Below are 13,465 nucleotides of genomic sequence, written 5' to 3'. Positions count from 1 at the left end.
TTGTATGTGAATTTGGTCCCTGATGCGTTAATTACGACTTTCCAACTCATAATTTCCATCTTTTCCGATTCGATCGCGCAAATTCATCGCATCCACTGCAAACTGTTGCCATGATAGTTGTTGACCTGAAGGGGAACTCTTGTCTACAGTAATGCCCGCTGGAGCTCCCCTCGTGGCAACGCTGAGAACGCACGTAAGCTGCATTATGAATCGTGGTCTGACACATTTCTAAACACAACTACGCGCAAAATCAAAATTAGCCAGGAGTGTTTTTTGTTCACAAACTGGCCTTGGGTATGTTTCGACCTCTCTCTCTCCACGCTGTCTTGATCGGCCTGTCAGTGAGATTGTAGCTCTAAAGAAGGAGGGAGCCTTCTGTGGTTTTCTCTCCCTTTGCTCTTTCCCAGAAAGATGAATCAGAGAGTGGTGACCGCTGAGTGGCCCAGGTTCCTTTCATCCTGCTCTTAAATCTCCCAGTGCGCTGAAGGGGGTCCAGGACTGCACCATCTCGTCTCCCCCGGAGGGGATGAAGCTGTTTAGAGAGTCCTGGTCCTGAATTTAAACACTACGAATTAAATGAGACTTTTCGTTGTGATCATACCAGCAAATGCATTCACAAGTCTATAAAAATGTTTTGTTTTCCGTTTCTCGTCCGTTTAAATAAATGCAATTGCATCGATAGAGGACAAAAAATACTTGGGTGCTATTCTGGTAAGAAATATTCATCGCTGTCTGTTCTAACTCTGAATTGAATAATTCAGAAGAGATTTATTGCGATGTACTGTGTTTTAAAACTAACTGGAAAAGCCGTTCCTACTTTCGAGATCTGTGGAAAAGTGTTAGTCCATCTTCCTTCTCTCTTCTTGAGTCATGGGTGGATAATTTCCTGGTAATGGTGATTAATACTTTTCACCCTCATATTACATCCAGATCTGCCTGCAAACACGAACTCCAGACACAAACAATAGTCTTGAAGGGCTAGTTCCTCCCCCCGTAAAAAAAACTATTCTGTCATTAATTACTCACCCTCACGTCTTTCCAAACCCATAAGACCTTCGTTCAACTTCGGAACACAAATTAAGATATTTTTGATGAAACCAGAGAGACATCAGACCCTCCATAGACAGCAATACATGTTCCCAGGTCAAGAAACGTAGTAAATACATCGGTAAAACAGGATGTGACATCAGTAGCTCAACTGTTTTGTGATGTCATTTTGGAAATCAGCCTTGCTTGCTCTTAGGGGAAAGCTCATGTATGCGTTGTGATACTCTCTAAAATGGCAGAAGAGGATGAACGAAGATCAACAAAGGTCTAAAAAGGTTCTGAACTCCAGAATTTTTATTTTGGGGTAAACTAACCATTTAAAAACTCAGATCTAGGTTTGCCATACCCATCAACTACTGTTCTAAGCCTAAATGAACAGGCGGTCACGGCTCACATCGTTTGGACAAGCACCGTAACCGTGAGCACCTCCTTTAAAGCCCCGAACTGCAAACATCACATGACACCAGCCGCAGGAAATGACCAAACCCTGCATGCAGCTAAAAATAAGGCTCGTTGTTAGAGGAGAATAGGACCAGGAAGGCGGCAAAGTACAGCAAATATTATTCCTATTCAACCGCTGCTCGACCACAGCACTGTTTTGGGAGTGGAATGGAGGGGGGGAAGCAGCAAAAAAAAAAAAAGAGCGAGGGGGCTGATGGGATAGAGAGGGGTGAAAAGAAAGGCCTCACATAGAGTGCTGGAAATCTGACAAAACAAACTATGAGAAATAAGAAGGGGGAGTGAAAGGAAGAGGGCGGAAACGAGCGAAAGGAAGAAAAAAGCTGCCTCGCTCGCACTGACACAGCTGAAGACGCTGTAAAACCTCAAAAACCTGGAGAGCAGCGGCGCAAATAAAAGAGAAGTTACACTGGAGAGCCCAGAAAAGTGTCTGGGCCGTTTTGGGTTTCTCGGTGGCTCGGTCGCACTCGCTATTGTCAGAGAAGGAAAAAAAAACAAAAAAAACTGCAGAGCTGTAATGTTGGCTCGGGACCCACACCACAACCCCATCCCCCTCACCTCCCTTTCCTCCCTGGCAAGCGCGAGGCAGCCTGGCACGGTGCTGAGCCCGGCCAAGAATGGAGCTCTTCGTCGCCTCACGCAATGTGGTGCGCTGAAATTTCCTGCAGTAAAAACCTGATTGGGAAGACACCCATTAAAAACGTGTAAAACGAGAGCGCCAGGCACGGCGGCGTGCGAAGGAGAGGAGACTCGGGACGGGGGGGCGCGATGAGGAGAAACCAAACAACTAAACCGATTCCAATCGAAGTCGACTGCTTCTATCGCCTTTCCATTTCGCATTATTTCCTCCCTGCTCTTTCTCAAACCCTGTTTTGATTTAAATTGTGGCAAGGCTCCCTCTCGCTCTACGTGTTTCCCAAACCGAGAGCTATTTCCTGATTCACTCCCTCTTTTATATAATTACTCCGCAGTCTTGCTTTCTTTTTTGTTTCTTTTTTCAGCACGTTGTTCTCACTTCAGAGCGACGTCATGGCCTCCATAGGTTCGTCGCGGCTTGGCGTGAGTCTGCAAAGGGCAAAGTTCAACGGGAATTTGGGAAAATGTGGCAGAGAGAGAGAGATGAAAGGAGGGAGGGAGAGGGTTGGAGAGAGAGGAGCTGCCAAGTCAGTTCTGGTTCATTGAAAATTGTATGCATGGTTGTTCTCTACACCAGCGCCCACAGTCATGTCCTCAAACAGCTACCTAGCAACAGTTGCTACTCAAATCTATAATACATCAGAGCAAACACACAGAATGACATCATTTGGTAAGTATTCTGTTATTTCAAAACACTCCCGTAGTAGACATCGACAGCTAGAGGTTTAATATATTCAGTTGTTAAATCAGGATATTCTTTACACACTGCACCGATGATGATCGTTGTAATCGCATTTAGACTTCTTTAGACTTTTCTCTCACAATGTGACTGCATATTGAAAGTGCAGTTTTATATCTCAAAAATTGCAACTTGATGTCTCATAGTATGACTATATCTCGAAATAGTGTCTTTTCTTCTCTAAGAAAGGAGGTGTTAGGTGAAACAAAGTGATTATATCTCATAATTGCAGGTTTATTTCTCAAAATACGTGACTGTATTAATCAAAGTGACTATCCACGAGAAATCCACAAAATTGCAGCTTAGTTGCGTACGACTACATTTAACGACGCCACCGTCCTTCCGGTTTCACAAACAAGGCTAAAACCTAGTCCCTGACTGAAACGTTAATCTGAGCTATTTCAGCTGAAAGAAACGAGCACTGGCCGACTTCAAAACATGTCAGCTCCTATCCAGCGCCTGTCCATTTTTATTTCTTAATCTGAAATGGAAACAGGTTTAAAAAGACTTATTCAGTTCGGCCACGCTGACCTGATTAACACAGTGCGTGAATCCAGACGGCGAAATCCAAAAATCGGCAGCTCAAATATTTTGAGGCGCTTAATAGCAAGTCAACTTGATGTGCAATTATTTCAATTAGTCGACTACTGACTGTAAATGATTTTGGATTAACCCCTGAATGTTATGTAGAAAGGAAACAAACTGCCTCTTCCTGTCTAAGAGGTTCTTGGCTGGAGTAAGCTGCAATGTGGTCTTGATTTTATGATGATATTTAAAAGTCTGGTTACAGTAATCTACTGTCAAATACCTGAAACAAAGGGCCCTGTTGTTCTCATTAATAACAAGGCTTTTAATAAACATTGTGTAATCAAATTTTATAATGAAATAAGTACCTGTAGTAGTATATTGCACTTTAAATGACTTTTTTTATAGATTCCATGATTGGTATTCACTCTGCATAGCGATAAATAGTTTAGAACTTTCTGACTCTCCCTAATTCTTCTTTATCATCATTTAAATGTTCATTTCTAAAATATCCTACCTGTTTTTCCAGTTTTGTGGACATTCACACAAAGACCAGTCACTAGAAAATTGAAAGGCCACACAGAATTTGACTGGATTTTTTTCGAAACATTTCAACATAGCATCAACTACTGATGAACACGTTCATTTTTGTTTGAATTATTATGAATTAGTTTAGTTAGTTGAGCTGTTTTGGGTTTAAATGTTAATAATGGAATTAAATTTTAACATTGTGTTAGATTGAGAAACTCAAAGCAGTTTCTTCATGAACCCCGATTTGGGAAACATAGCGTACATATTGTAATGTTTAATGCATTTCATGTTGTTAATAAGTACAAAATGGAATATATTTTTATTCTTTTGGTATTTTTATTGCAATACGATACCTGATTACCTTAAAGTCATCTAAAAAGTAAAGGCAGTCAAAAAGTAGTCTAATTAGAATGGATTACATACTAATTACAATTTTTGCCATGTATCTTGGAATCAGTAACAGACTAATTTAAATAGACCAAAATGTAAAAATGAGTTTTTACATATTCATACAAATTTACCGCATTCTACCACTTTGCCGTTCATTTTGAATAGATTGCTTTGCTTATTTATTTATTTGTTTGTATCATTTTACATGTCAATAAAGTTACCAGGTTACCATCTTTAACTGTGTTATATAATTATACAAACATAATTCAGTATCTTTTCGCAGATAAGGTTATTATGACGCTGATCATAAGTTTAATACATCTATATATTTGGGCACGTATTCCACTCTTTTGCTTTTATTTTTATAATAAAAAGTATACTATTGCATAAATGCACGCATGTTGTGTATATGGAACCGTAAATAATAATATCTAACAATATTATAATAATATTTCAGCTGAAGACTTTTTCAGTACAGATCATTTTATTTTGGGACCGGTTTATTGTATTTAAGATTGCGTCTGTAACGCGTCTTTATCATCACTTTCAGTTGACGTGTTTATATAAGTTTTAGTTGTGAGGGAGCGGTTGTGGTGCTTGGCATGATGGGAGATTTGCACAAAAAAACGAAGACGCTGTTCTAATTAATCCTGCAACCAATGAGCACCCGCAATGACACATTCTCCGTCCTTCTCACACACACAAACATCACACACACTCTTTGCTCGCCGCAGAGGGCTGAGCTGTGGCTGTAGTTTAAAATGGCTGACTGTCACGCCATACCCTGGTCCTCTGGGCTGATTTCACTCTAATGTACCGAGGGCTTTTGAGGGTGGAAGAAATTACGGGCCTATGTTCTTTAAATGAACTTTCTGTACTGGGAATGTTTTCACTGAAAAATAAACACAGATGCACGAGCGTTCAGAGGGCTGCGCGTCGGTGCGTGGACAAAAGTAAAATTTTCTTGGCCTTCTTCATCCTCGCAAGCCGCTTCCAGCGGCGTTTGATATTGCGTATGTTTATGCATGCGTGTATATATGTGTGTGCGCGCGCTAGAGGCTATGATCTGAGTCACGGCGTGAAAAAATAAAATGTCCAAACAAGCAGCCCCCGTTGGAGCGATGAAGCAAACCTACAACGGCCCACAGAGCAAGGACAAATGAGAACAAGGACTTGCACAACTACTGTCCAGAAAAATGCTGTCGACAGTTTAGGTACCTGCGGAACCGGTTTTCATGAACACTGATGATATAAAAATTACAGGACGAGAGAATGTGAGCAAAGGGGGACCGGGTTTTCAAGAACAACTGAAATCATATCATTCATTGTTAGCTAGTACAGAGATGTTGAGCTGTAACAGAAACAGAAACATCACCAGCATGAAACAATACATTTCGCGAAACTTTGTAAAGAAGGTTTATTTTCTGTGCAAAGATACAGCACAAAGATAAACAGCTTTACTGTAAACCACGGAATGCAGTAATCAAGCTTCATTCATCCACACCTATAGATGGCGGTATAAACACTAAGCGCACATAAAGAGAACAACAGGTCATCTCTCAGCTCATACAGAAGAACTGGTAGCCGTAATTCTACGCCTACGCAGAAATAAAAACGGTAGTTGCATCTGCTATTTTATTTGCAAAAAAATGATAAATGCCACTTTTAAAAAACAAAAGAGCTGATTGCCCTGCATTGTTCTCCTCATATGTGATCTGAACCCTAAACATGTTTGTCCACTTTTGACTGCAGAAGCCGAAAAAAGCTCCCTTGTTGTTTAGCGAATCAGAGCACTGTATACAGGTCAGATGACAATGCTTTGTCCATGGCTTTCCTTTGAACTGGGCTACTTTAACACTGTTGCCACACGCCGGTCTTCACATTCACAGGTTTAAACGACTTCAATGATATTCAGACCCAAAAATGTGAATTTTTACCAATGGAGCCCAGCCAAATAAAACACGTATTTTACCATTGGAATTAATTATATGTTATTATTGCTTAATAAAAAAACAATACCTGCAGTTTAATATTACTTGGAATGCACAATAACAAAAATATATATTTCTATAATGGAGTTTTCAGTTTTTGCAAATAAACCTCCTCAAGTGTCACCTAACATGTTCTCTAAAACATCACCGGTATGAAGTGAATCTTTGGAGAGTCCATTCGCTGTGTTCTTCACTGCCTGGTAAACGAAGGATGCATTCGGAGGCAGCAGTTTGAATTGGGACAGCATTTATCGTGCCACAGCGGTTTTTGAACGCAGCCTTCAAAGGACGCAGCCCCTGAACTGGGACACAGCTTATTATTGTTGCTCATGGGTTTTACAAAACCCTTGCCTTAAATATAAGCAACTCAACCGTTTTTTTTGATGGACACCAATTGCTCGAAATGGGCTTTCGCTTTTTTTTTAAGCGTTCGAATGTATGAATTTTGGTTGCTGAACAATAAAATACCCGGAAAAAATTCCTGTAGAGGTTTTGGGATGGGCTATTTTGATTTAGGCCATCTAGCAACCTAGTGTTGTGGTGGTGGCTTTTTACGCGAGTTTGAAAAATATATTCTCTCCCCTTTTCTGTTTTGGAAAGTTCCTGAAAACGAGCCGGAGCTGGCGTGGTGTGTGTGTGTGTGTGAATTGTTGGCAAGTTTGTCTGGCCGGGTAGATTTGCCGAGGTGTTGTCTGGATGCCTGTGAGCGACGGAGGTGTCCTGTTTCGTGCAGTCCCATCTGAGATCCAGTGGAAGCACCTGTGTCTCTTCTCTCTCTCCAGACAGCTACATGGATATACCGAGAGGTCAAGAGAGCTGGGATGGGTAAAAATTCCCCCATCCCACTCGCTTACAGCATTTCGTGCCCCAGACACAAGAGTTTGCACATCGCTAGCGAACCTCGGCAGACTATACATCTGCTTTCCCTCTCGCTCCTAAGTGTATACTATGTGGGAGGGGGAACGCAGACAGCTGGATAATTGCCTGTCTAGCTGCACTGGGAGCAGCTTTTATAGGCTAATAAAGTTCTCCTTTATAGATATAAACCTGTTTATTATCGCACAAGTCTCTATTGATAAAACTTTCTCTTTCACCTCGCACACCAGCCTGCGTTCTCGTATACAAACTAATGGGAGAGTCACCAAAGGGATTGTGTCGGCAAGACGCAAAACTGTCCGGTACGGTTTAAAGATATCCGTCTGATGTTAGGGCAGTGACGTCTTTCATGAAGACCATGTGTGCGAGCCTGCACGAAAATGACATTTTCACAAACCACAAAAACAACTGTAATCAGTTAAGAACATTCGGTCTCCAGTGCACCAACAAGTCATTTTTTGTTTACTTTTTGCTGGCCAGTACCAGTTTTCAAATACCATTGTAGAAATACAATTGTCTCCCTTGAGCACACATATATATATATATGTTGCTCGTATTTAATCACTTGTTTTTGTTGCAACTGATTAATTGATATAGTGTATTATATTTCACATTTATTTTATGTTGCATTGTTTTCTTCAGGCATGATAGGAACCCATTATTGGTGGAATAAAACAATAGTTTTGAGACCATTTTAAACATTTGTCAAGCGTGCTATGCATTCGTTCATGGGTAATATATTTTTTGGTAAATAATGTACTTCATGTATCGTTAAATCGCAGTAAATGGAAAAAAGGGTGAATCTCTGTCTCCATCACCCTGTTGTTTGTGTGCGTGCACATACACAGACGTGCAAGCCACCAAGACAGGGCAGAGAGTGTTGGGTTACATTCCTTCCATCAGGGCTGAAGGATAGCAGCCAGGTCACTCTTAGTTCAGCCCCAGGAAATCGGGAGAGAAGAGAAGTTCCTCTCCGAATATCAATAAAGTGTTACATGTACGCTTGTGTATTCGTGCATTTGTGCGCGAGTCTGTGCTTGTGAGTGTATGGTTGTGGTTAAACTGTGGGCCTCACAGGCAGAACCTCCTCCCAGTTCTGTACCGGGACTGTAGTCTGAGTCAGAATTCCTCAGACTTTTGGAAATTCCCAAAGGTCTTGGAGGGGGGGTGGTGGGGGGGGGTGTTAGGCTGGCCACAGCGTTCTGGGGGTCTGCGGAGTTTGGCTAGTCCCCGTGATTCTCCAGCTCTGGGAAAAGGCCCTTGGGCTGACCCTGCCTACTCGCACACACCCATCTGCTTCCTTTTCATTTGAGCTCTTTCTTACACAAGGCTTAAATGCTTAACGGCGGTCATAGACATTAGGCATTAGTACAGCAGAAGTCTTACTAATTCTGCTCGCTGTGAACAGCGCAATGGTTTTATACTACCAAAAACAAAACGTTAATGTATGCCTTCATAGTTTAATATTTACATGGAAGTATACATCTTTATCTTTTAACTTAAAAAAAAGCAAAAAAATATGGAATAAGACAGTAAACAAATCTAGATAGATAGATAGATAGATAGATAGATAGATAGATAGATAGATAGATAGCAGGATCTGTTGTTTCTCTGCAGGACAGGTATATCTATACAGTCATCATCAGCTCAGTGAACAGCATATGAACACAACTCACTTTCTATTCTTGAATAAATCACGTTTTATCTGTGGAAAAGAACAGGCAGATCCTGGCAGTCTGGGTCTGGTTGACTGTAGACTCCCTCAGGAACACTAAGTCACCCACCTTGGCAAAAACGATGCTCATACTCGCCATGTCTCTGACTTTTATCTCGTCTGTCAGAGCTCTTCAGTCCAGTCCAGCAGAACCAATCTGATTCTTCATGCTTGACAAACAAATAATGTTTAATTAAAAAGAAACTCTCATTGCAATTCATTACTGTTTCACATTGCAGCCGACTGGTGGTGAATGTGTGCATCACTTAACACCTTTTGTGAAAAAGTGAAAAGCTGTGTGTTTGCAAAAAAATTCTGACGGCACCCATTCAGTGCAGAGGATCCATTTATGAACAAGAGATGTAATACAATTCTAATCTTTATAATCTATCTATATACTGTTTTAACCACCTTTGATCTGTCCTAAAAATATGAGGTGTTCAGAAGATCCCAAACATTTCTTAATATCGAAGCGTGTAAGCGATACCAGAAGAGTGTAAGCGACATTTTGGGTCAAACGGAATAAATCAAACTAAAGCTCTCTTTACTGGCAAAAGTCAGCCATGATTTTTGTTATAAACAACTATAAATGGTACACAAAGTCATATCAAAGTACAGTAAACCTGAAATGTCACTTTCTGGTTCTCACCCTGGATATGAAACACTTGGTTATATTGCTTTGTGCTCAAGTGGATCCAGAGGCCATCTATTTATGTTTACTCTCCCTCTGGTGGTGGGAAGAGTCCACTACAAAGTTCTTCTCAGAATTCCAAGTCCAATATTCCAAAAATTCCAATATCATCAGCGAGACCCAGATTTATCGGGAACATTTTTGCTCACAAATACTTATTATGTCAGCAGACTAAATTCGCTGCAGTTTTGCTTTACCATCGACGCTGACAGTGACAGGTACGGGGCGAGAGGTGTGACTGCTCTGTGATGTCACACCGGACAGCGGTGAAAAAGCAGAGCTCGTTTTGGACGGGGGTCAAACCAGAGGGACTCTGAAATGGACACGGACAAACCTCAGCAGCAGTTCTCTGAAAATTACTCCGAGGTCACCGTTAGCTCGAGTGCAGGTAAGAGCGCTTCCTATGAAACGTATCTGATGAAAAATATTTACAATTTAATAGATTTAGCAGATGCTTTCATCAGAAGCACTTTAGAAACAAGGCGCATAACGAGAGCAGCGCAAAATAAAACTAAATAAAGTGTTCGAGAGAAACTAGAAATGATTTCAATTAGTGCAGTCAAATGATTAATCGAGATTAATCACGTGCAAAATAAAAGATTTGTTTACATAAAATATGTACTGTGTATATTTATTATGTATACACACTCATACGGTGCAAAATATTTATTTGTGTTATTATCATTAACAAAAAATAAAATAAAAATGCATGTAAAAAAAAGAAAAGAAATGTTGCCTTGGCAAGCAACTGAAATGTATTGAGTATTTTAAATAATAAAAAAATTAAATTAAATAATACTAAAAACTATACAGACATAAAAAAAGCTAACCAAAAACATGTATATTAGTATATACTATAGCACCATAAACCCTGCACAGTATGACATTCAGTTTAAGGAAAGTTTGGTGCACTTCTACTCTCTACTTTAATGTCGTAAATAGGCCTAGAAACCAAGAGTCCCACAATTTGACAAATTAGTCACTTTTTGGCCATTGTTTGCCTAAGCTGAGCATAATCCTCAGGGCTCTGGCATGCCTCTCTCTCACGATATTGAGTTTAGGTGGCAAAGCCTGCCGTTTATTGAGTTCCTGGACATTTGTTTGAAAGCACTAAGGCTCTTAAATCCTCCGTCTTCAGTGAGCATCATTTGAGAGATGTGCGTACCTACAAATCCAGCATCTCAGAGGTGTCAGCGTCTGATGAAACTCTCGCTGTCGGTAGGAAATTAACTAGAGAGAGAGAGAGACCCGAGTCGAGACTCTTTCTGTTGGTGACAAAGAGTTCTTCTCACAAAGAATGCAGCTCTTTGAATTTCACCCTGTTGGACGCAGATGTTCAGAATCGCCCGAGAAAAGACTGCGGGACACCTGAGAGCGTCCGGGGCGGAGGAGGGCGAGCGAGAGCGTACCCTTCGCCGTCCCGCAGGAGACACCGAACTACCTTCAGCAACGAGCAGCTGGAACAGCTGGAGTTAGCTTTCAGACAGAACCACTACCCTGATATCTACTACAGAGAGGAGCTCGCCAGAGCCACCAAACTCAACGAGGCTCGCATACAGGTAACCCACCGGATCGCTAGCGCGCTAATTAACCCGTTGAGCGGGTACGGTTACACGCAGCACAAGTTTAAGTTACACTAACCGGTGTACACACCGATAGTGATTTGCAGTGACACAGCACTAGGAGACTTCATAATGATTGCTGCATTTGGGGACAGATTCAAAAAATTTTTTTAGAATGTAGTTAGAATGTAAGTGGAATTCCTGAAAAGTTCCAAAAAGTTGAAACATTTGATCAAGAGTTAGTTATCATAATTGACTATGTTTATTTGGTTAGTTCACATTGCTATTTTTATGGTGATAAATTCATCCGTGCAAGTCAATGAAAAAAAAGAATTGTTTGCCCTCCTTTTTTTTTTATTTACTTCAAATCTGAAAACGCTCCTCCCCTCTAAAACGTCATCGTGATGTCATTAACCACGCCCTCCAACTGTCAGCGTTCATTTCTGAATTAAACGCCTACTTTACTACATCCAATCAGTTTGCAGTAGAGAAATCAAGCCACGCCCTCTATTTACATCATACAACAGTGACTGATCGTTTTTTCACATAAAGTCACAAAAGCCGCTCATAATAATAGCCAATACCATAGCAACAATTATTGGTTCTCTGGAAATGTTAGTTCTTGTATTCCAGAACATTATTTTTTATGGTTAGTTTTTGGTTAGCCGGGGAAGTTTTTTTTTACGGAAATAGAACGTTAGTTTCTGGGTTGTTGAATGTTAGAATAACGTTATTCAAAGGTTTTCATAACGTTAGGGGAACGGTCTCTTAACGTTAGAATAATGTTTAAAATAACGCTAGGCGAACGTCCTAACATTCTAACTGAAGACCCCGCAGTACGTCAGCAATCACTCGGCAAGTTTTCTCTTTAAAAAAGTTTGAACATCTCAAGGGATTGTAATGGGATATTATCATCATACCACAGGATGTTTGAGAATACGGAGCACTAAATATTCTTAACTTTACTAAGAAATTAGAAAGTGTGCAGAATATGGGCCCGCAGCTATGAAGAATTACACTGAATGATATTTTGTACATCCTTCAACTTTTACTGACCTTTAATCACTTTAGATCACACAGATTACCTTCACACTTGGCGCTCTCGGGCACTGTTTAAAGCAACATGTTTAAATGCTGTGGTCTGACCCGTCTCTGTCTGCAGGTGTGGTTTCAGAACCGGAGGGCCAAGCAGCGCAAGCAGGACCGCGTCTCTCAGAAAGCGCTGCCGGTGGCCGTGATGCCGGGACGAGGGCCTCTCTTCGGCAGCGTGTGCGTGTCTCCCTCCGCCGTGAGCCGGCAGTACCAGTGCGCCCATTCACTGCCGCACATCCCCCGCTTCCCCTCGGTGCTGCCCCCCGGAGGATACCCACCCCAGCCGTCCTCTGCTCCGTCATCGCTCTCCTCCAGACAGCCTGAAGACTGGTACCTGCGCGGCCTCGGACCAGCCACCGCTTCCGTGCTCTCCCTGGCCTCCGCGTCCACGCCGGAAACAACTAGTCCCTGGAACTAGAGCGCGCGCCGTTCCGCGAGCGCTTCACAAAGCAGAGCGAGTCAAGTTTTTCAGCGACAAAGAACGATCGACATTTTCTGTCTTTATTAAAGTTGCAACCGTCGCTTTATTACACAGACGTTTCTCTCAATTATTGCTGCGTCTACCTAGACAAAAATAATATGAATTTATGTCGATTTTCTTTGTTAACACTGAACTGTTACAATTGAACTAGATTCGGTTTATATTGAACACACTGCAGACTTTATGTGAGGACTGTTATGAAAATGTCACACTAAGATGAAACGTACAATAGACCAATTGATTACAACAGATTTCCTTTCAGTCATGTACAGCTTTGGTAGAAATAAATTACACATGGTTTATGTCAAGAGCTTCTTGCCATTTTGTGTACGTAAAATTAACAGATATGGGTCAAGGACAATATAAAAAAAAACAATATGTGTTATGTTGACAGAAATGTGCTCTCAGTTGTTATGTTGTTTACATACAGTTTTGAAAAAAAAAAAACATTATAACATAACCAAGATACATTAGTATTGTTTCTGAATTTTACCTACATTTTTCCAAATACTAATTAGCTTTTTTTTTTCTTTTTCTTTTTTTAAAGAATAATTAAAAGTGATATTTTTCAGAAGAAGTGTTTTGGCATAATATTTAAGTAAGCATTTTTTTCCATTGTGATATTAAGATTTTTTTTATATTGTTTTCTGCTTTATGCACTAAAAAAAAAAACAATAAAAATAAAAAAAAATAGCATGATCAAAGTAGTATATTAAAAATTTAAATCATTA

General features: G+C 40.7%; 1 protein-coding gene across 1 annotated transcript; it reads left to right on the top strand.

Annotated features, from left to right (window-relative positions):
- The first annotated feature begins 8,829 nt into the window (after positions 1–8,829).
- Positions 8,830–13,226, top strand: prop1 (PROP paired-like homeobox 1). Its single transcript, XM_043255262.1, has 3 exons — positions 8,830–9,987; positions 10,932–11,158; positions 12,324–13,226. The coding sequence occupies exons 1-3, from the start codon at positions 9,918–9,920 to the stop codon at positions 12,669–12,671; spliced, it is 645 nt and encodes a 214-aa protein (XP_043111197.1). The 5' UTR covers positions 8,830–9,917; the 3' UTR covers positions 12,672–13,226.
- The last annotated feature ends 239 nt before the right edge of the window (positions 13,227–13,465 follow it).

This window comes from Puntigrus tetrazona, chromosome 13, assembly GCF_018831695.1.
Source record: "Puntigrus tetrazona isolate hp1 chromosome 13, ASM1883169v1, whole genome shotgun sequence".
In the NCBI taxonomy this organism is placed as follows: domain Eukaryota; kingdom Metazoa; phylum Chordata; class Actinopteri; order Cypriniformes; family Cyprinidae; genus Puntigrus; species Puntigrus tetrazona.
The sequence above is the reverse complement of the archived record's forward strand: the minus strand, read 5'-3'. Positions and strand labels throughout refer to the sequence as shown.